This window comes from Phytophthora cinnamomi (assembly GCF_018691715.1).
Source record: "Phytophthora cinnamomi strain GKB4 chromosome Unknown Contig9, whole genome shotgun sequence".
NCBI lineage: Eukaryota > Oomycota > Peronosporomycetes > Peronosporales > Peronosporaceae > Phytophthora > Phytophthora cinnamomi.
In genome coordinates, this window is record NW_027150942.1 from 544,110 (window position 1) to 556,170 (window position 12,061).

The following is a 12,061-nucleotide window of genomic DNA, read 5'->3' on the forward strand; positions in this document are numbered from 1 at the left end:
AAGTTGGCGATGAAGTTACGGTGGGCTCACTTCTTCTCTAAGGAGCATCACAATGTGCACAAGAAATACTACAGTACAATATAAAGCGTTAGACTGCTCGGGATACGTTGAAGCGCTGCTTTGCGTGCTACTTGCATATTTCCATTTTATGGCTTGCTGATCTACTCGTTCGCGTTGAAGAAGCATGTTGAACATTTATTGTAGAGGCTAAGGCTACCTCAGACAATCGTGGGCGAGGATCCTGGCGCGCGCTTGTAGCACTGCGGCGATGGCTCGCCATTCGGCTTTGGGCTGAGTGACGAATTGGCGCCGCCCGACGTAGCAGCCCGGCCGCCGCTCGACACCGAGTCATCGACGACGGGGCCTCGCGTCGGAGACAGCGGCGGCGTTCCTCTTCCACTCCGCCTGCTGTCCATAGCAGACTCCGAGAGAGACGGCAGCATCAGTCCGCCGGTGCTCCCAGCGCCGGCGTACTGCTTCTTCCCAAGCTTCTGCTGCGCGACGATCTCGCTGCGGATGATGAGGAAGATGCGGTAGAGCACAGACGCGAGCAGAACGGAGCCCAACAGAAGCGTGTAGAAGATCGTGGGCAGCACCACGCTCGGTCGTAGCTCGCCACTCTTCAGCTCCTCGTGAGCCTCATTGGGGACGGCGTCGTGCCCTGTGCCTGTCGTGGCGGTGGCGGCGGCCTCCGCCGCTTGTACGTGCTGTCGCTCGAGCTCGGTCTCCAGCAGATGGATGGTCTCCAGGCGACTATCAGCAATGCGCGTCATGTTCTCCACCTAAAAAGCAGCAACAATCGGCCATCAGCCAGGCCGCACACACGCAGCAGCTCGTCTCGCCGACGCCTTACCTGCAGCCGCAGCGCCATCACGTTGTCCTTGAGTCTCTCGCGCTGCTGCGTGAGCGCCTCGATCTCCGGGCTCATCATCTGGTGCAACGCGAAGGTGCCCACGATCCCAACCATCAGCAGCGCCACGATCACCGTGAGCCCGCCGGCTGCTCTACTCGTAGGCAGCCCCAGGGACACGCGGGTGAGGCAGCGACGCACACGCGGGAAGCGCCGCTGTAGCGCGCGAGAAGAGGCCGACGGGCCAGAGCTGGAGCTGCCGCCGGACTCGGACAGGAACGGGCGTCCGTCATCTGCGATGGCGATGCTGGTGCTGGGCTGGGAGGTGGCGGCCGCGGCGGAGGCGCTGGACGAGGACATTGGCGCTGCTGGCTGTGCTTCTCGGCAAGGCGAGTCTCGCAGTGCGAAGAAACGCTTAGCATACAAAATGCAAGTAATTTTAGAACAAGAGATTTGATTACACCGCCCAGGCCAGCTGTAAGCAGTTGCGCTGCTGACCGCCGCGCAATTCGCTGTTCGTTGGCTGCTGCAGCGGCGAAGTGCATGCCCTACAGCTGCGCACATCTTAGCGGCGACGGCTTCGTGGGCTGCTACGGTCGCGGCTACGACTGCGGCTCCGGCTCGGGCTGCGGCGGCGTCTCCGAGGGCTGCTGCGCCTACGTGGACGAGATTCCGAGCGGGAGCGAGAAGAAGCCGACGAGGCCGAACGTGAGCGGGACCTGTCCGAGGATACTGACCGAGACCGCATCCGCCGGCGACGCGGACTGCGAGACGCCCTCGACGACGCGCTTCTTCCGCGGCGACGCTCCTCCGGAGACGCACTACGCAGCTTGCGCTTGCGGGACTGCGTCCGTGATTCTGCTGCAGAAGAGCGCGAGCGACGAGGAGAGCGGGGCGCATCAGCCTTCTCTTCTTTTCGCACTAGGACGGGCAGTGCATCTGGCAGCGTCTCCTGCTTTTCGGCCTTCGATGCCTCCGGCTTGGTCTCCTCTTTCTTTGCCACCAAGCTCCGCTTCTTGTTGTCCTCTCCCTTCTTCACCGAAGCTTTACTGTCTCGGGGCTCCTTCTTATTGCCGGGCTCGCGGCGCGGCGACTCATCGGCTACTGCACTGACAGATGCCGAGCGGCCCGACAGATTCAGCACCTTGTGTTCACCCTTGAGAACAGCGGAACGTGCAGGCGACACACTGACAGACAGCTTCTCCTCTTTCACCTTTCCTCCAGCCTTCTTATCACGGTATCCGCTACGACCGCGGCTCGGGCTGTGACTGCGGTCGGAGTCGGATCCGGAGCTCGACTCGGAGCTCGACGCCGACCTGCTGGATGAACGCGAGCGTGATCGTTTAGCTCTCTTCTTCTTCGACAAGGCCTTCTCGCTGCGTTTCGCCATCTTCCTGCTGCGCGAGCGAGACCGGGAAGGGCTGGACGCGCCGGAGCTTCTGCTCCGCGAAGATCCCGAACTGGACGAGGACGCCGAACGGCGTTTCCTCTCAGTGGTCGAAGCCGACCGCTTTGGGCGCCGCTCGGCCACCGGCGAGCGCGACGGTGACTTCGATTCGCGACGCATCTTGGGCTCATCGCGCCCACGACTGCGGCGGTCGCGGCTGCGACGGTCAGCGGGGGATCTCGATCGACGGGGACGCGACCTCGATCGGGAGTGCGGGGAGCGGAAGCGGTCACGCCTCTCCCTCATCTTGTCCTCGCGCTCCTCCCTCTCCTTCAGCCTCTGCTGCCGAGCCTCCTCCCTCTCCTTCCACTCCTGCTCCCTCCGCTCCTTGCGCTCTAGACGCCGCCGCTCCTGCGCCTCCGGGTCGAAGCTCTCGCCGGCCACGTAGTCCGTGGCGATGCCGAACGCGTCCTTGATCCGCCTGTTCTCCTCCTCCTTCCTCTTCTGGCGTGCGTGCGAGCTCTCCGCGTCCTTGGCCTTGTCGCGCGCTCGGTCGCCTGCCTCGTTCAGTCGCGCCAGCAGCCTCTCGCGCTCGCGCTTGACCTTGTCCTGGATCTCCTCGGGGTCGCAGCCGCGGTCCTCCATCTCCAGCGACATCTCCAGCAGCTGCAGCTCCACCTTGCGCTTCTGCTCGTGCAGCAGGATGTCCGCGTTGGGCGGCGGCCGGCTCTTGCCGCCCCGGTGCGCGCCGAAGTCGCCCGACGAGCCCCCGCGCTGGTTGCGCGCCAGCGTCTGTCGCGTGCGCGACGCGCTCACGTGGCTGAGGTTGCGCTGCACGTAGCCATTGGTGCCCGAGCCGCGCACTGTGCGCAGCCCGATGCCGTTGTACATGGCTCCTCAAGCTCTGCTCCTCAAGCTGCGCCGCTCCTGCCGTTTTCCCCCTTTTGGCGCGCCCAATGGATTCTCCACACGACGTCGTACTTAGTCGAGAGTATCAAGCGACGTCCACTCCACGACTACAACTTGCAGCGCCGAGCTTGATATTCGGCAACAAGATGCTGACGCTGCAGGTGGGGCAATGCGGGAACCAGTTGGGGCGCGCGCTGTTCGACAAGCTGGCGGCGGAACAGGACGCGGACGCGGGCGACTCGGCCTTCTTCCACTCGGCCGACGCCTTCCGCAGCGACCGGTCGGTGGTGCAAGCTCGCAACAGGCGAAGGGCGCGCGCGGTGCTCGTGGACATGGAGCCGAAAGTCATCCAGCAGTGCTACAGGACGGAGAGCGCAGCTGCGACGTGGGAGTACGGGCCCAGAAGCGCGTTCACGAGGCAAAGTGGCTCGGGCAACAACTGGGCGAGTGGGTACAGGACGCAGGGCACGCAGGCGGAGAGCGAGCTGCTGGACTTGCTTCAGTCGGTGCGTGCGGTACCACGCTGGACTGGACCCTGTTGTGGCTATACAGAGGCTTACTAAGGTGATTATGACCTTCGATACAAGGAAGCCGAGCGTTGCGACCTGCTGAGGGGGTTTCTTACGCTACAAAGCGCAGCGGGGGGCACAGGGTCCGGGCTGGGGTCGTTCCTGACAGAGAAGCTGGCGGACTTTTACCCATCGACATCCTTGCTGAACGTCGTGGTGTGGCCGTACCAATCTGGGGAGGTTATTGTTCAAAACTACAACGCGATGCTCACGATGGCGAGTCTCGCGGACGTTGCACACGGCATTTTCGTGCTGCAGAACGACGCCGCAAGCCTCATCTGCCAAAAGCTGCTGCGTATCCCGCACCCTTCGTTCGATGAGATGAACGGAGTTCTAGCTGCACACCTGGCTTCGTCGTTTCTGCCGGTGAGCTCCTCTTCTGTGAGCCAACCTAGCGAGAATTTTGACCCGCTAGGAGAAATCCGCGACCGGTTGTGCCATCATCCCGTACGAATTATTGGATATTCGTAATTCGTTTGCTATAGCTGCATGGAGCTCAAACTAACATCTATTCTTTGTCGTATGGGTGGCACGGTTACAGGGATTTAAGCTTCTTGATGTCAAGATGGTTCCACTGATGCCCCATAAATCCAAGAAGTTTAGCACACACACATGGAAAGGAATCGTGAAGCATGTGCACCAGGTTAGTACCATTGCTTACCTTTGGTTTTGCTGAAGACCAGACTAAATTTCTATTGCTTTTGCAGATGCAAGTTGCCAATGCAGCCTTTGAGGAAGGCGTTGACTGGGATATTTCTCTGTCATCTGAACAAGGAAGAGCGCTAAACCGCTCAGTCGGTAGCATTCTCATTTTACGAGGGAAAAATGCCGGGAAAGCTGCTGCTGCTGTATTTTCTGACCCAAGGATGTACACCAAATGGAGTATGGACCCATTTCGATGTTATTCCTCCTCCTCGAACTTCAACTCCTACGATAAAACGGGGACTTTGATCAGGTATTGTCAATTACAACCAGCCTGACTGTTCGATAAAGCGTTCTAATCTCGAAAATCCTGCAGCAATTCCAAGGCAATGATACAGACTTTGGCGATGACAATGGACAAGGCTTACGATATGTTCTCCCACGGTGCATATTTGCACCAGTATGAACGCTTTGGTGTCGATCGCGCGTTCTTTCAAGAAGCTTTTCTCCGAATCGACCAAATTACACAGAACTACGCTTCTTTGTAAATCTCAATGCCACGCATGGCTGATCACAAGCCTATTGCTGTGGCAAGGTGAGGTAAGTTTGCTTCGACGCACTGACTTCTATCGAATAGGCTGCCCAACGCTGATGTTATAGTGAAACAGTGGACAGCCCGTCGTGACGTCCAGACAAAAAGAGCTGAAGGTCAAGAGTCAAGTGGAAGATGCAGATATCGCTGATACTTCGAAGTACTTCTTTATTCATGCGAGTACGCATCTCATTGTACGTGCCTATGTAGGTATGCATGTGCGTGAACGGACTATCATCACTTGACTAACCACAGCATCGTGGTTGTTACTTGTAGAGTTCTTGGACATCAAACACGTGCGTGGATCTCACGGTCCCAGCGCGGACATCATTTCAAGCGGCTCAAACGTCTCCAAAAGCGCGATTACGCTGTCATCCAGCTCCAGTTCGCCTTCTTGCGTAACAAATTGACCGTGGCTATCCAGATACTCTCTCTCGTGGTGCATGACTTGGTTGTCGTTGGGGGGCATTTGAGTCTGGACGACCGTTGACGGTGCGTACGCCTGCGGCACTTCATGTGTGGGGCGTGGATGATCACTCGTGACCAGGACTTCGGTCTCTGATTTGTTCGTAGGGCTTGCGGCGGCTTCCGCTTTCCGCCTCCGTGCAATCTTCTCGCGGTATTTTTGCGCGTGCGTCATGGTCTGGCGGGTCGTGCGGGTCCCAATGTGCGCGGCGATTGTTTTCCACGGACCGGACGGATAGCACTCGAGGGCCTCCAAGAACAGTTCGTGCTCTTCGAGGGTCCAAGGCGTGCCGGCTCGCTTGGTGGGCAGCGAGCGGGCCTGGTCCTGGTTGGGCGCCAGGCGGATGAGCTCCTGGTCTCTCTGAAAGTACTGACTCTGGACGCGCGGCGTGATGGTCATGTCGGTGAAGAAGGCGATTCCTAGGGCGGACCCGAGGTGGTGGCGCAGTGCGGTGATTGCACTCGGAGGTGACAAATGCAAGAATGATATATGTTGTGGACGCCGGAGCCGGTCGATGGACCGTTCACACAATTGCATTGCGGATTGCAACTGGGACATGGGGCGTAGAGACCGAGCACGATGACTTGCCAGTGTCCCTTATCATAAAGAGCGGGCTGGTCCCGCACAGTTTTACAGGACAATTTCCAGCGGAAAATCCGGCCTGATTGGATACTATTTGTAGCAGGATTTTCGACTGGCGAGAACAATTCCTAGCCCAATTGTGTTTGTTGGAAGCGTCTGCTGTGAAGTCTAGTACAGTGTAAATGGGTGTTCTTGGCAAGCAAGTTCATTCACGCGCAGCAAATCGGCGTGACAGCAAACCAGTTTGGTGTGCGGTGCCGCGAGTGCCAGGCTCCGCACACCAAACTGGTCTGCCCACCGTTACGTTGTTCACGTTACGCCCGCTTTTCCTTGTTCGTGAATGGTAATCAAATCGGGAAGCATGCGAGACCGAATCCCTTCGCTAACTCGCCGATACGGTCACATCAATATCGAGTCGAGCGCCTCTTCTCAGCCGTCGCTGCAAAAGGCACTTGGATGTCTGCGACAGCCGCCTACCCGCTAGAACCGCAACTGCAACTGCCTTCGCAGTGCTTTCCGCACTACATGTATTCGTGTTGACTCTCGAGTCCCCGTTGGTATCGAAATGCTGCAGAGGGCTACGATCGTGACGAATACCACGGACTTGAAGTGGAGCTCAATCCGCCATCAACGCTGACACGCATCGCCTGGCAAATGACGTTGGCACTCAACGCCGGATACATGATAATTGAATTGCGCTTTATCGAGGCGTTGGGACACGCTGAAACATGCCAGTCGAGTTCATAGCGATGCCAGTACATGTACATTGTACAGGAGCGCAGTCACGATCAGAGTCTCGGTGGCGACATGATATTCGAGAGTTAGGAACTAACCAATGGAAGGTCGGATATTTTTAATCTCGGGTCGCTAATTCAGTTTTGACTCGGATTTTCAGATCGCCCATTTTGTACTGAGCCAGGCCACAATCCAGTGGAAAGTTGAACGTATTCGAGAGCACTGCTTGACGAGTACATGTAGCGCTCGCCGGAGGCCAGGCGCCGCTCAACTGATTGGCCAGGCGTCACTCAACAGATTCCACGCGCTGGCGGTCCTCCAGGATGGCCATGTGCCCCTCGAACGCGCCCTGCTTGTCCTGCCGCGTCTTTCACCCTTACTCCGGAGGGAGCACTCTACGTAGGACGAGCGGCCAAAATACCCCACAGATCCTCATTCATGCAAGGCCGAAGTCTCGACCTGCTAACACATCTGGAAATATGGTGGTGCCGGGTCGACTGCCTCCACGACTGACAACCTGCCTCTTGTACTCTCCATCCTATACATGTATAGTATTAATGCAGAGAGTTGGGGAAGTCGCAGTTGGTTTCGTTGAATTGTAAAGTACGCCCCCCCCTCCCCCCTGCGCACACACATAATCCAATTACGCAATGCTCTGCACGGGGCAAAGCGGTTGCATGCATCAGTTCGAACATTCCTGTGCTCTGCGCCGTTCAGCATGAGTAAGTCAGCGGCGCCTGCTTCGTCGTCGTCTCGACCAGGGTGAGTGGCTAGCCATTGATTAATAAGGAGGAAGGACTCGTGGCCAGATGGATGTTGGTAGTACGTAAAGCAGTTCACTTCAATCCGGGCCTTGGCCTGCCCTCCTAACTAAGCCGGCCAGGAAAAACCCTCATTTGTTTGAAATTGACTCAGCTGGTGTTTTACTAACGAGCGCGCGAAACTTTACGTTGCGAGCGAATATACAACGCACTGCGTTATATATTACTGGTTTCGTAATTTACTATGGAGCACGTAATTTATAGTTTTGTGGTACGTGTTATGGGACGAGTTATGGGACGAGTTACGGGACGAGTTACGGGACGGCTTCAAAGTGAAGTTTACAGGGCGACCCGTCAACTAGCAATTGCGTTCAACAACGAGTGTCTATAAAGTGAGTAGCTATTATTTAAATTACAATATCACTTTTCATTTTACCCTTTACGATCCACTACGTCGCATAGTAGCACTTGAAGAGTCCAAGCATCGACTTGTCCATTCCCGACCATCGAGCCGAGACTCGTTTGAAAAATTGCGACACCGTGATGGAACAGGCCAGCACAGCGCAATCATTTGGAGACGTGCTGCAGCTTCTCGCCCGCCAATAAGTTGATTTCCAAGTCATGAGGTAGCCGCAGTACGCTGCTAGTGAAGCCACGTCGATGCGCTCACCACAAGGCAAACAGGGGCCCGCAAGCATCAACCTCCTACCTACCAACGAAAGCTCGACGAGGAACTCAAGCTGTGGGTTTTCACTGTGGAGCGATTCTATGCGGTCTCTCACCCGCAGATGATGGAAGCTGTAACGGGGTTACACGCACAAGTGACTTATAGCCACTTGTGATTTTAACAGATAAATATCTGTTAAAAGTTTTAGATACTTCCTCACCTTGGTGTAAGTCACACCAATTGATACATTGAAGTGGACCACCACAATGAGTAGTCCACACCTACCCAAAGATCCTATTGGTAGAAAGCAGCATCTTTCTACCAATTAGAGACGTGCATATTGGCGGGGCTCTGACAGCCAGCCGCTGTCAACCCCTTTCATAGATGATAAACAGTTTTAGCAGATTTAGGAGGAAGATCAATTTACAAACAATACAGTTCTCATTTCACCTTAACTAAGCTACTTGGAGTCTTTATTTGATTTATATTATACTTATGTGCTCAAGTATAATTAACCTAAGTTATTACTAAGTACCTACGCTTCCTCATACACGTAGCGGCTAAAGTAGTGAGTCAAGTTATACCCACTACACCTGGTAGCACTTTGTAGTCCGTCCAACGACCGACTGCTTGACGCTCGTACGAGGTGTACGAACGCGGGGCCGAGAACCACATGAGCACGGAGGTGCCCATGGAGAGCTCCAATACGCCTGCAACGCATGTTGCACGCGCTGACTGCCCCCCACCTGTCTGACCCAGAGTGGGAAGTCCTTCAACGACTGTCAACAGTCATTGGGGAGGCAGCAATAGCTACGATGCTGCGTACGCTATCGCCGACGGAGCAACATGGTGTGTTTAGTGGGTCTAACTTGACTCACTACTTTAGCTTACACGTGCGCCACGTGTATGAGGAAGCGTAGGAATTTATTAATAATTTGAATTAATTATACTTGAGTCCACAAGCATAATATAAATCAAATAAAGACTCCAGTAGCTAGTTTAAGGTAAAATGAGAACTGTATTGTTTGTAAATTGATCTTCCTCCTAAATCTGCTAAAACTGTTTATCATATATGAAAGGGGTTGACAGCGGCTGGCTGTCAGAGCCCTGCCAATATGCACATCTCTAATTGGTAGGAAGATGCTGCTTTCTACCAATAGGATTATTGGTTATATGCAGGCCACTCATTGTGGTGGCCCACTTCAATGTATCAATTGGTGTAACTTACACCAATGTGAGGAAGTATCTAAAACTTTTAACAGATATTTATCTGTTAAACCATAAGTGACAATTGTCACGCACAAGTGACTGTTGTCACTTGTCACCGTTGTCATGCACAAGTGACTGTTGTCACTTGTGTGTGTGTGTGTGTGTAACTCCGTTACACCATCCCCCCGTTAAGCTTAGACGTGTCGGTCTCGACACGACAATTAATATTGATTGCTTGTCATTTGTTTGTGTTGGGGAGATCCGTGCTCATCCGCAATGAGCACGACCAAGCTGAAGACTGCCGTTGCAACAGAGGGTAAGCTCTCTGTTGCTGAGTACCATGCGCGGCAGGGCGAGGTACGCCGCTACCACGAGAACAGACAACGCAGTGTCTGTGTACGATTCTTCGATGTCGACCGCGTCTGTGCGTCGACATCTCTAAGCGAATTTATGTTGCTTACCGTGATCGGGTAAGCAAGCGCCAAAGCACTTCGAGTCCTTCTCGAAGCGAGGCAAGTATTAGCAACTCCACGCTGTTGCGGTGGAAACTGGAGTCCGTGCGCCGTGCGCACTCTTCGTCCAGGTGGCGGTGCGTATTAGCAACCGCGACCGCAACAGGTATGCTATATGTATACCTGAAAAGTTCAATGGTCTCCGTGATAATTATCTAGCACGCGAGCCGTCCGGCGTTGTAGATTACTACAGCGCTCGCACTACCTTCTTGCTGGTAGTGCGTGTTGGGTTTCGTATTCCTTCACCATCTCCGGAACGTCTTCCATCAGGATGTTCCGTGGTTCTCACGTGTCGTGTTGGGGAGGGAAACCACTCCAGCGAATGCGAAAACAATCCGAACCTCGGATTGTTTCCCTATGATCAACAATTCACTGGACGATCCAGCGAATTTCTCCGCGTGCGTCTCGCAGCGGTGGCGGAGGTGGTGGAAACACGCCCCGATGGTCAACGCCATGTTGACCTTCCTCTCGTGTCGCTCCACGACCAGGTGACGGTCGTGGAGTACCTTCCGAGCGCGGAGGTTGCCGCTCTATACCATCGTGTCCCGGCTGTGGCGGTCTCCCAGACCGCCTTGAACGTGCCGGTCGGGCTGTAGGCCCGACTGTATTAACTGCTCCAGCGCGACTACGCGCTGGAGAGGAGGGTTTCCCCTGCCTAGTCTGTCTCTTCGGGTCAGACGAGCCACTTGGCTCGTGCTGGAGGTATGGCTTTAACCGCCCGACATAAAATGTCGGGTGGAGCCGCATGCTAGACGGTATGTCTTGCGTGTATGCGTTACCGTGGCGTGCCATCACCGTGAATGGCACGGTGAAGCGCGGAGCAAGCTTACGTACTCCGAAATCCGAAACTGCATGTTTAGGCAGGTTTTGAGTAATAACAAAACCAATGAATCACTTTGAATTCATTTGTGTTGCCCCTGCCAATATTATCGGCGTTCAGCTTCTGTCTATCCACAGAAGCTGCAATCATGTCCTGGACAAACCGAATTACGGCTTGTCTTTATTCATGAAGTCAATTGCATCCGAGCTGAACTCGTTCAGCTCGCTCTCCGCAAGAGGCCCGGCCTCTGCGTGGTTCTTCGCGGTGTCTGCGCCCTGCGCAGACCCGTGGTCCTTGTTCCTTGTGGAGTCTGTGCTCTGCACAGACTCGTTTTCCTTGTTCTGGGGGTCGGCGCCCTGCGCTGACCCTTGGTTGTCTTGTTCCTTGTTGTCGCGGCTGACACTGTGCATGTGTCAGCGGCTTTCTGCGGCTGCTGTGTTGCAGTCGTAGAACCTCCCCCACTTAAAGTGGGAGCCACCACTCCGAGTAAACTCGGCAGACGGGGATGCCGCATGGCATTCACATAAAACGGTGTATGCCCGGTCGAGGCATGCGCCGAGTTGTTGATGGCGAATTCTGCCATCGACAAACACTCGCTCCAGTATTGGAACGAGTGAGCGTAGCTCTTCAGAATGTCGACGAGCACGCGGTTCACGCGCTCGGTTTGTCCGTCCGTAAGCGGACGATCCGCCGTCGACATGGAAAGCTGGCTCCCAAGAAGTGTAGACACTTCTTGCCACAGGTTCGCTGTGAAGCGCGGGTCTCGGTCCGACACAATGTCGGTCGGCATACCATGGTGTTTGAACACCATGTCGACGAACAGACGGGCCGTCTGCTTCGCGGTCACTTCTGCCGGCACCGCAGCAAGATGTACCATCTTGCTGAAGGGGTCAACGAAGACCACAACACCGGTATTCCCTCCGCTGTCCGGGGGAAGACCAAAGATGAAGTCCAAAGACATGGACTTCCAACACTCCGACGGAGTCGGTAGTGATTGTAACGGAGCCTGCGCGAATGGCGCAGGCTTCACGCATTGGCATACCTCGTAAGCACGGATGTACTTGCGCACCCACTTATACTGGTGGTGCCAGTAGAAGTCGCGCGTGAGAAGGACGTATGTCTTCTCACGTCCGAGATGTCCCGCAGTCGGGGCATCATGATATTCGTACATGATCCTGAGTCGCAGGTCATGGTCATTCGGCACGACAACGCGATCCGCGTTGTCGTCGACTGCGTTGTAAAGTAGCAGTCCTTCGTGCACACGAAAGCGGTGTGCACGCGCTCGAAGGTGCTTGGGCAGCTTCTGACGAGCCTTGTCAGAAGGTGCTGTGCCATAGGCAGCAAGAGCTTCGTGTCCGCG

The 12,061-nt window shown here is 55.3% G+C and overlaps 5 protein-coding genes across 5 annotated transcripts; 2 read left to right on the forward strand and 3 right to left on the reverse strand.

The window, feature by feature from the left end:
• Nucleotides 1–218: 218 nt before the first annotated feature.
• On the reverse strand, nt 219–1,210 carry IUM83_16346 (Splicing coactivator SRm160/300, subunit SRm300; the record flags this gene model as incomplete). The annotated part of the gene is made up of 2 exons (XM_067941222.1): nt 219–782; nt 854–1,210. The coding sequence occupies 2 exons, from the start codon at nt 1,208–1,210 to the stop codon at nt 219–221; spliced, it is 921 nt and encodes a 306-aa protein (XP_067798481.1).
• Nucleotides 1,211–1,506: 296 nt separating this feature from the next.
• IUM83_16347 (Splicing coactivator SRm160/300, subunit SRm300) lies at nt 1,507–3,128 on the reverse strand (the record flags this gene model as incomplete). The annotated part of the gene is made up of 2 exons (XM_067941223.1): nt 1,507–1,671; nt 1,773–3,128. The coding sequence occupies 2 exons, from the start codon at nt 3,126–3,128 to the stop codon at nt 1,507–1,509; spliced, it is 1,521 nt and encodes a 506-aa protein (XP_067798423.1).
• A 164-nt stretch (nt 3,129–3,292) lies between these two features.
• Nucleotides 3,293–3,758, forward strand: IUM83_16348 (Tubulin/FtsZ family; the record flags this gene model as incomplete). Its single annotated transcript, XM_067941224.1, has 2 exons — nt 3,293–3,652; nt 3,738–3,758. The coding sequence occupies 2 exons, from the start codon at nt 3,293–3,295 to the stop codon at nt 3,756–3,758; spliced, it is 381 nt and encodes a 126-aa protein (XP_067798482.1).
• A 1,365-nt stretch (nt 3,759–5,123) lies between these two features.
• IUM83_16349 (uncharacterized protein) lies at nt 5,124–5,653 on the forward strand (the record flags this gene model as incomplete). The annotated part of the gene is made up of 4 exons (XM_067941225.1): nt 5,124–5,143; nt 5,226–5,347; nt 5,424–5,441; nt 5,523–5,653. The coding sequence occupies 4 exons, from the start codon at nt 5,124–5,126 to the stop codon at nt 5,651–5,653; spliced, it is 291 nt and encodes a 96-aa protein (XP_067798483.1).
• IUM83_16350 (Myb domain-contaning protein) lies at nt 5,257–5,814 on the reverse strand (the record flags this gene model as incomplete). The annotated part of the gene is made up of 1 exon (XM_067941226.1): nt 5,257–5,814. One exon carries the CDS (start codon nt 5,812–5,814, stop codon nt 5,257–5,259), a length of 558 nt encoding a protein of 185 aa, XP_067798474.1.
• Nucleotides 5,815–12,061: the final 6,247 nt, after the last annotated feature.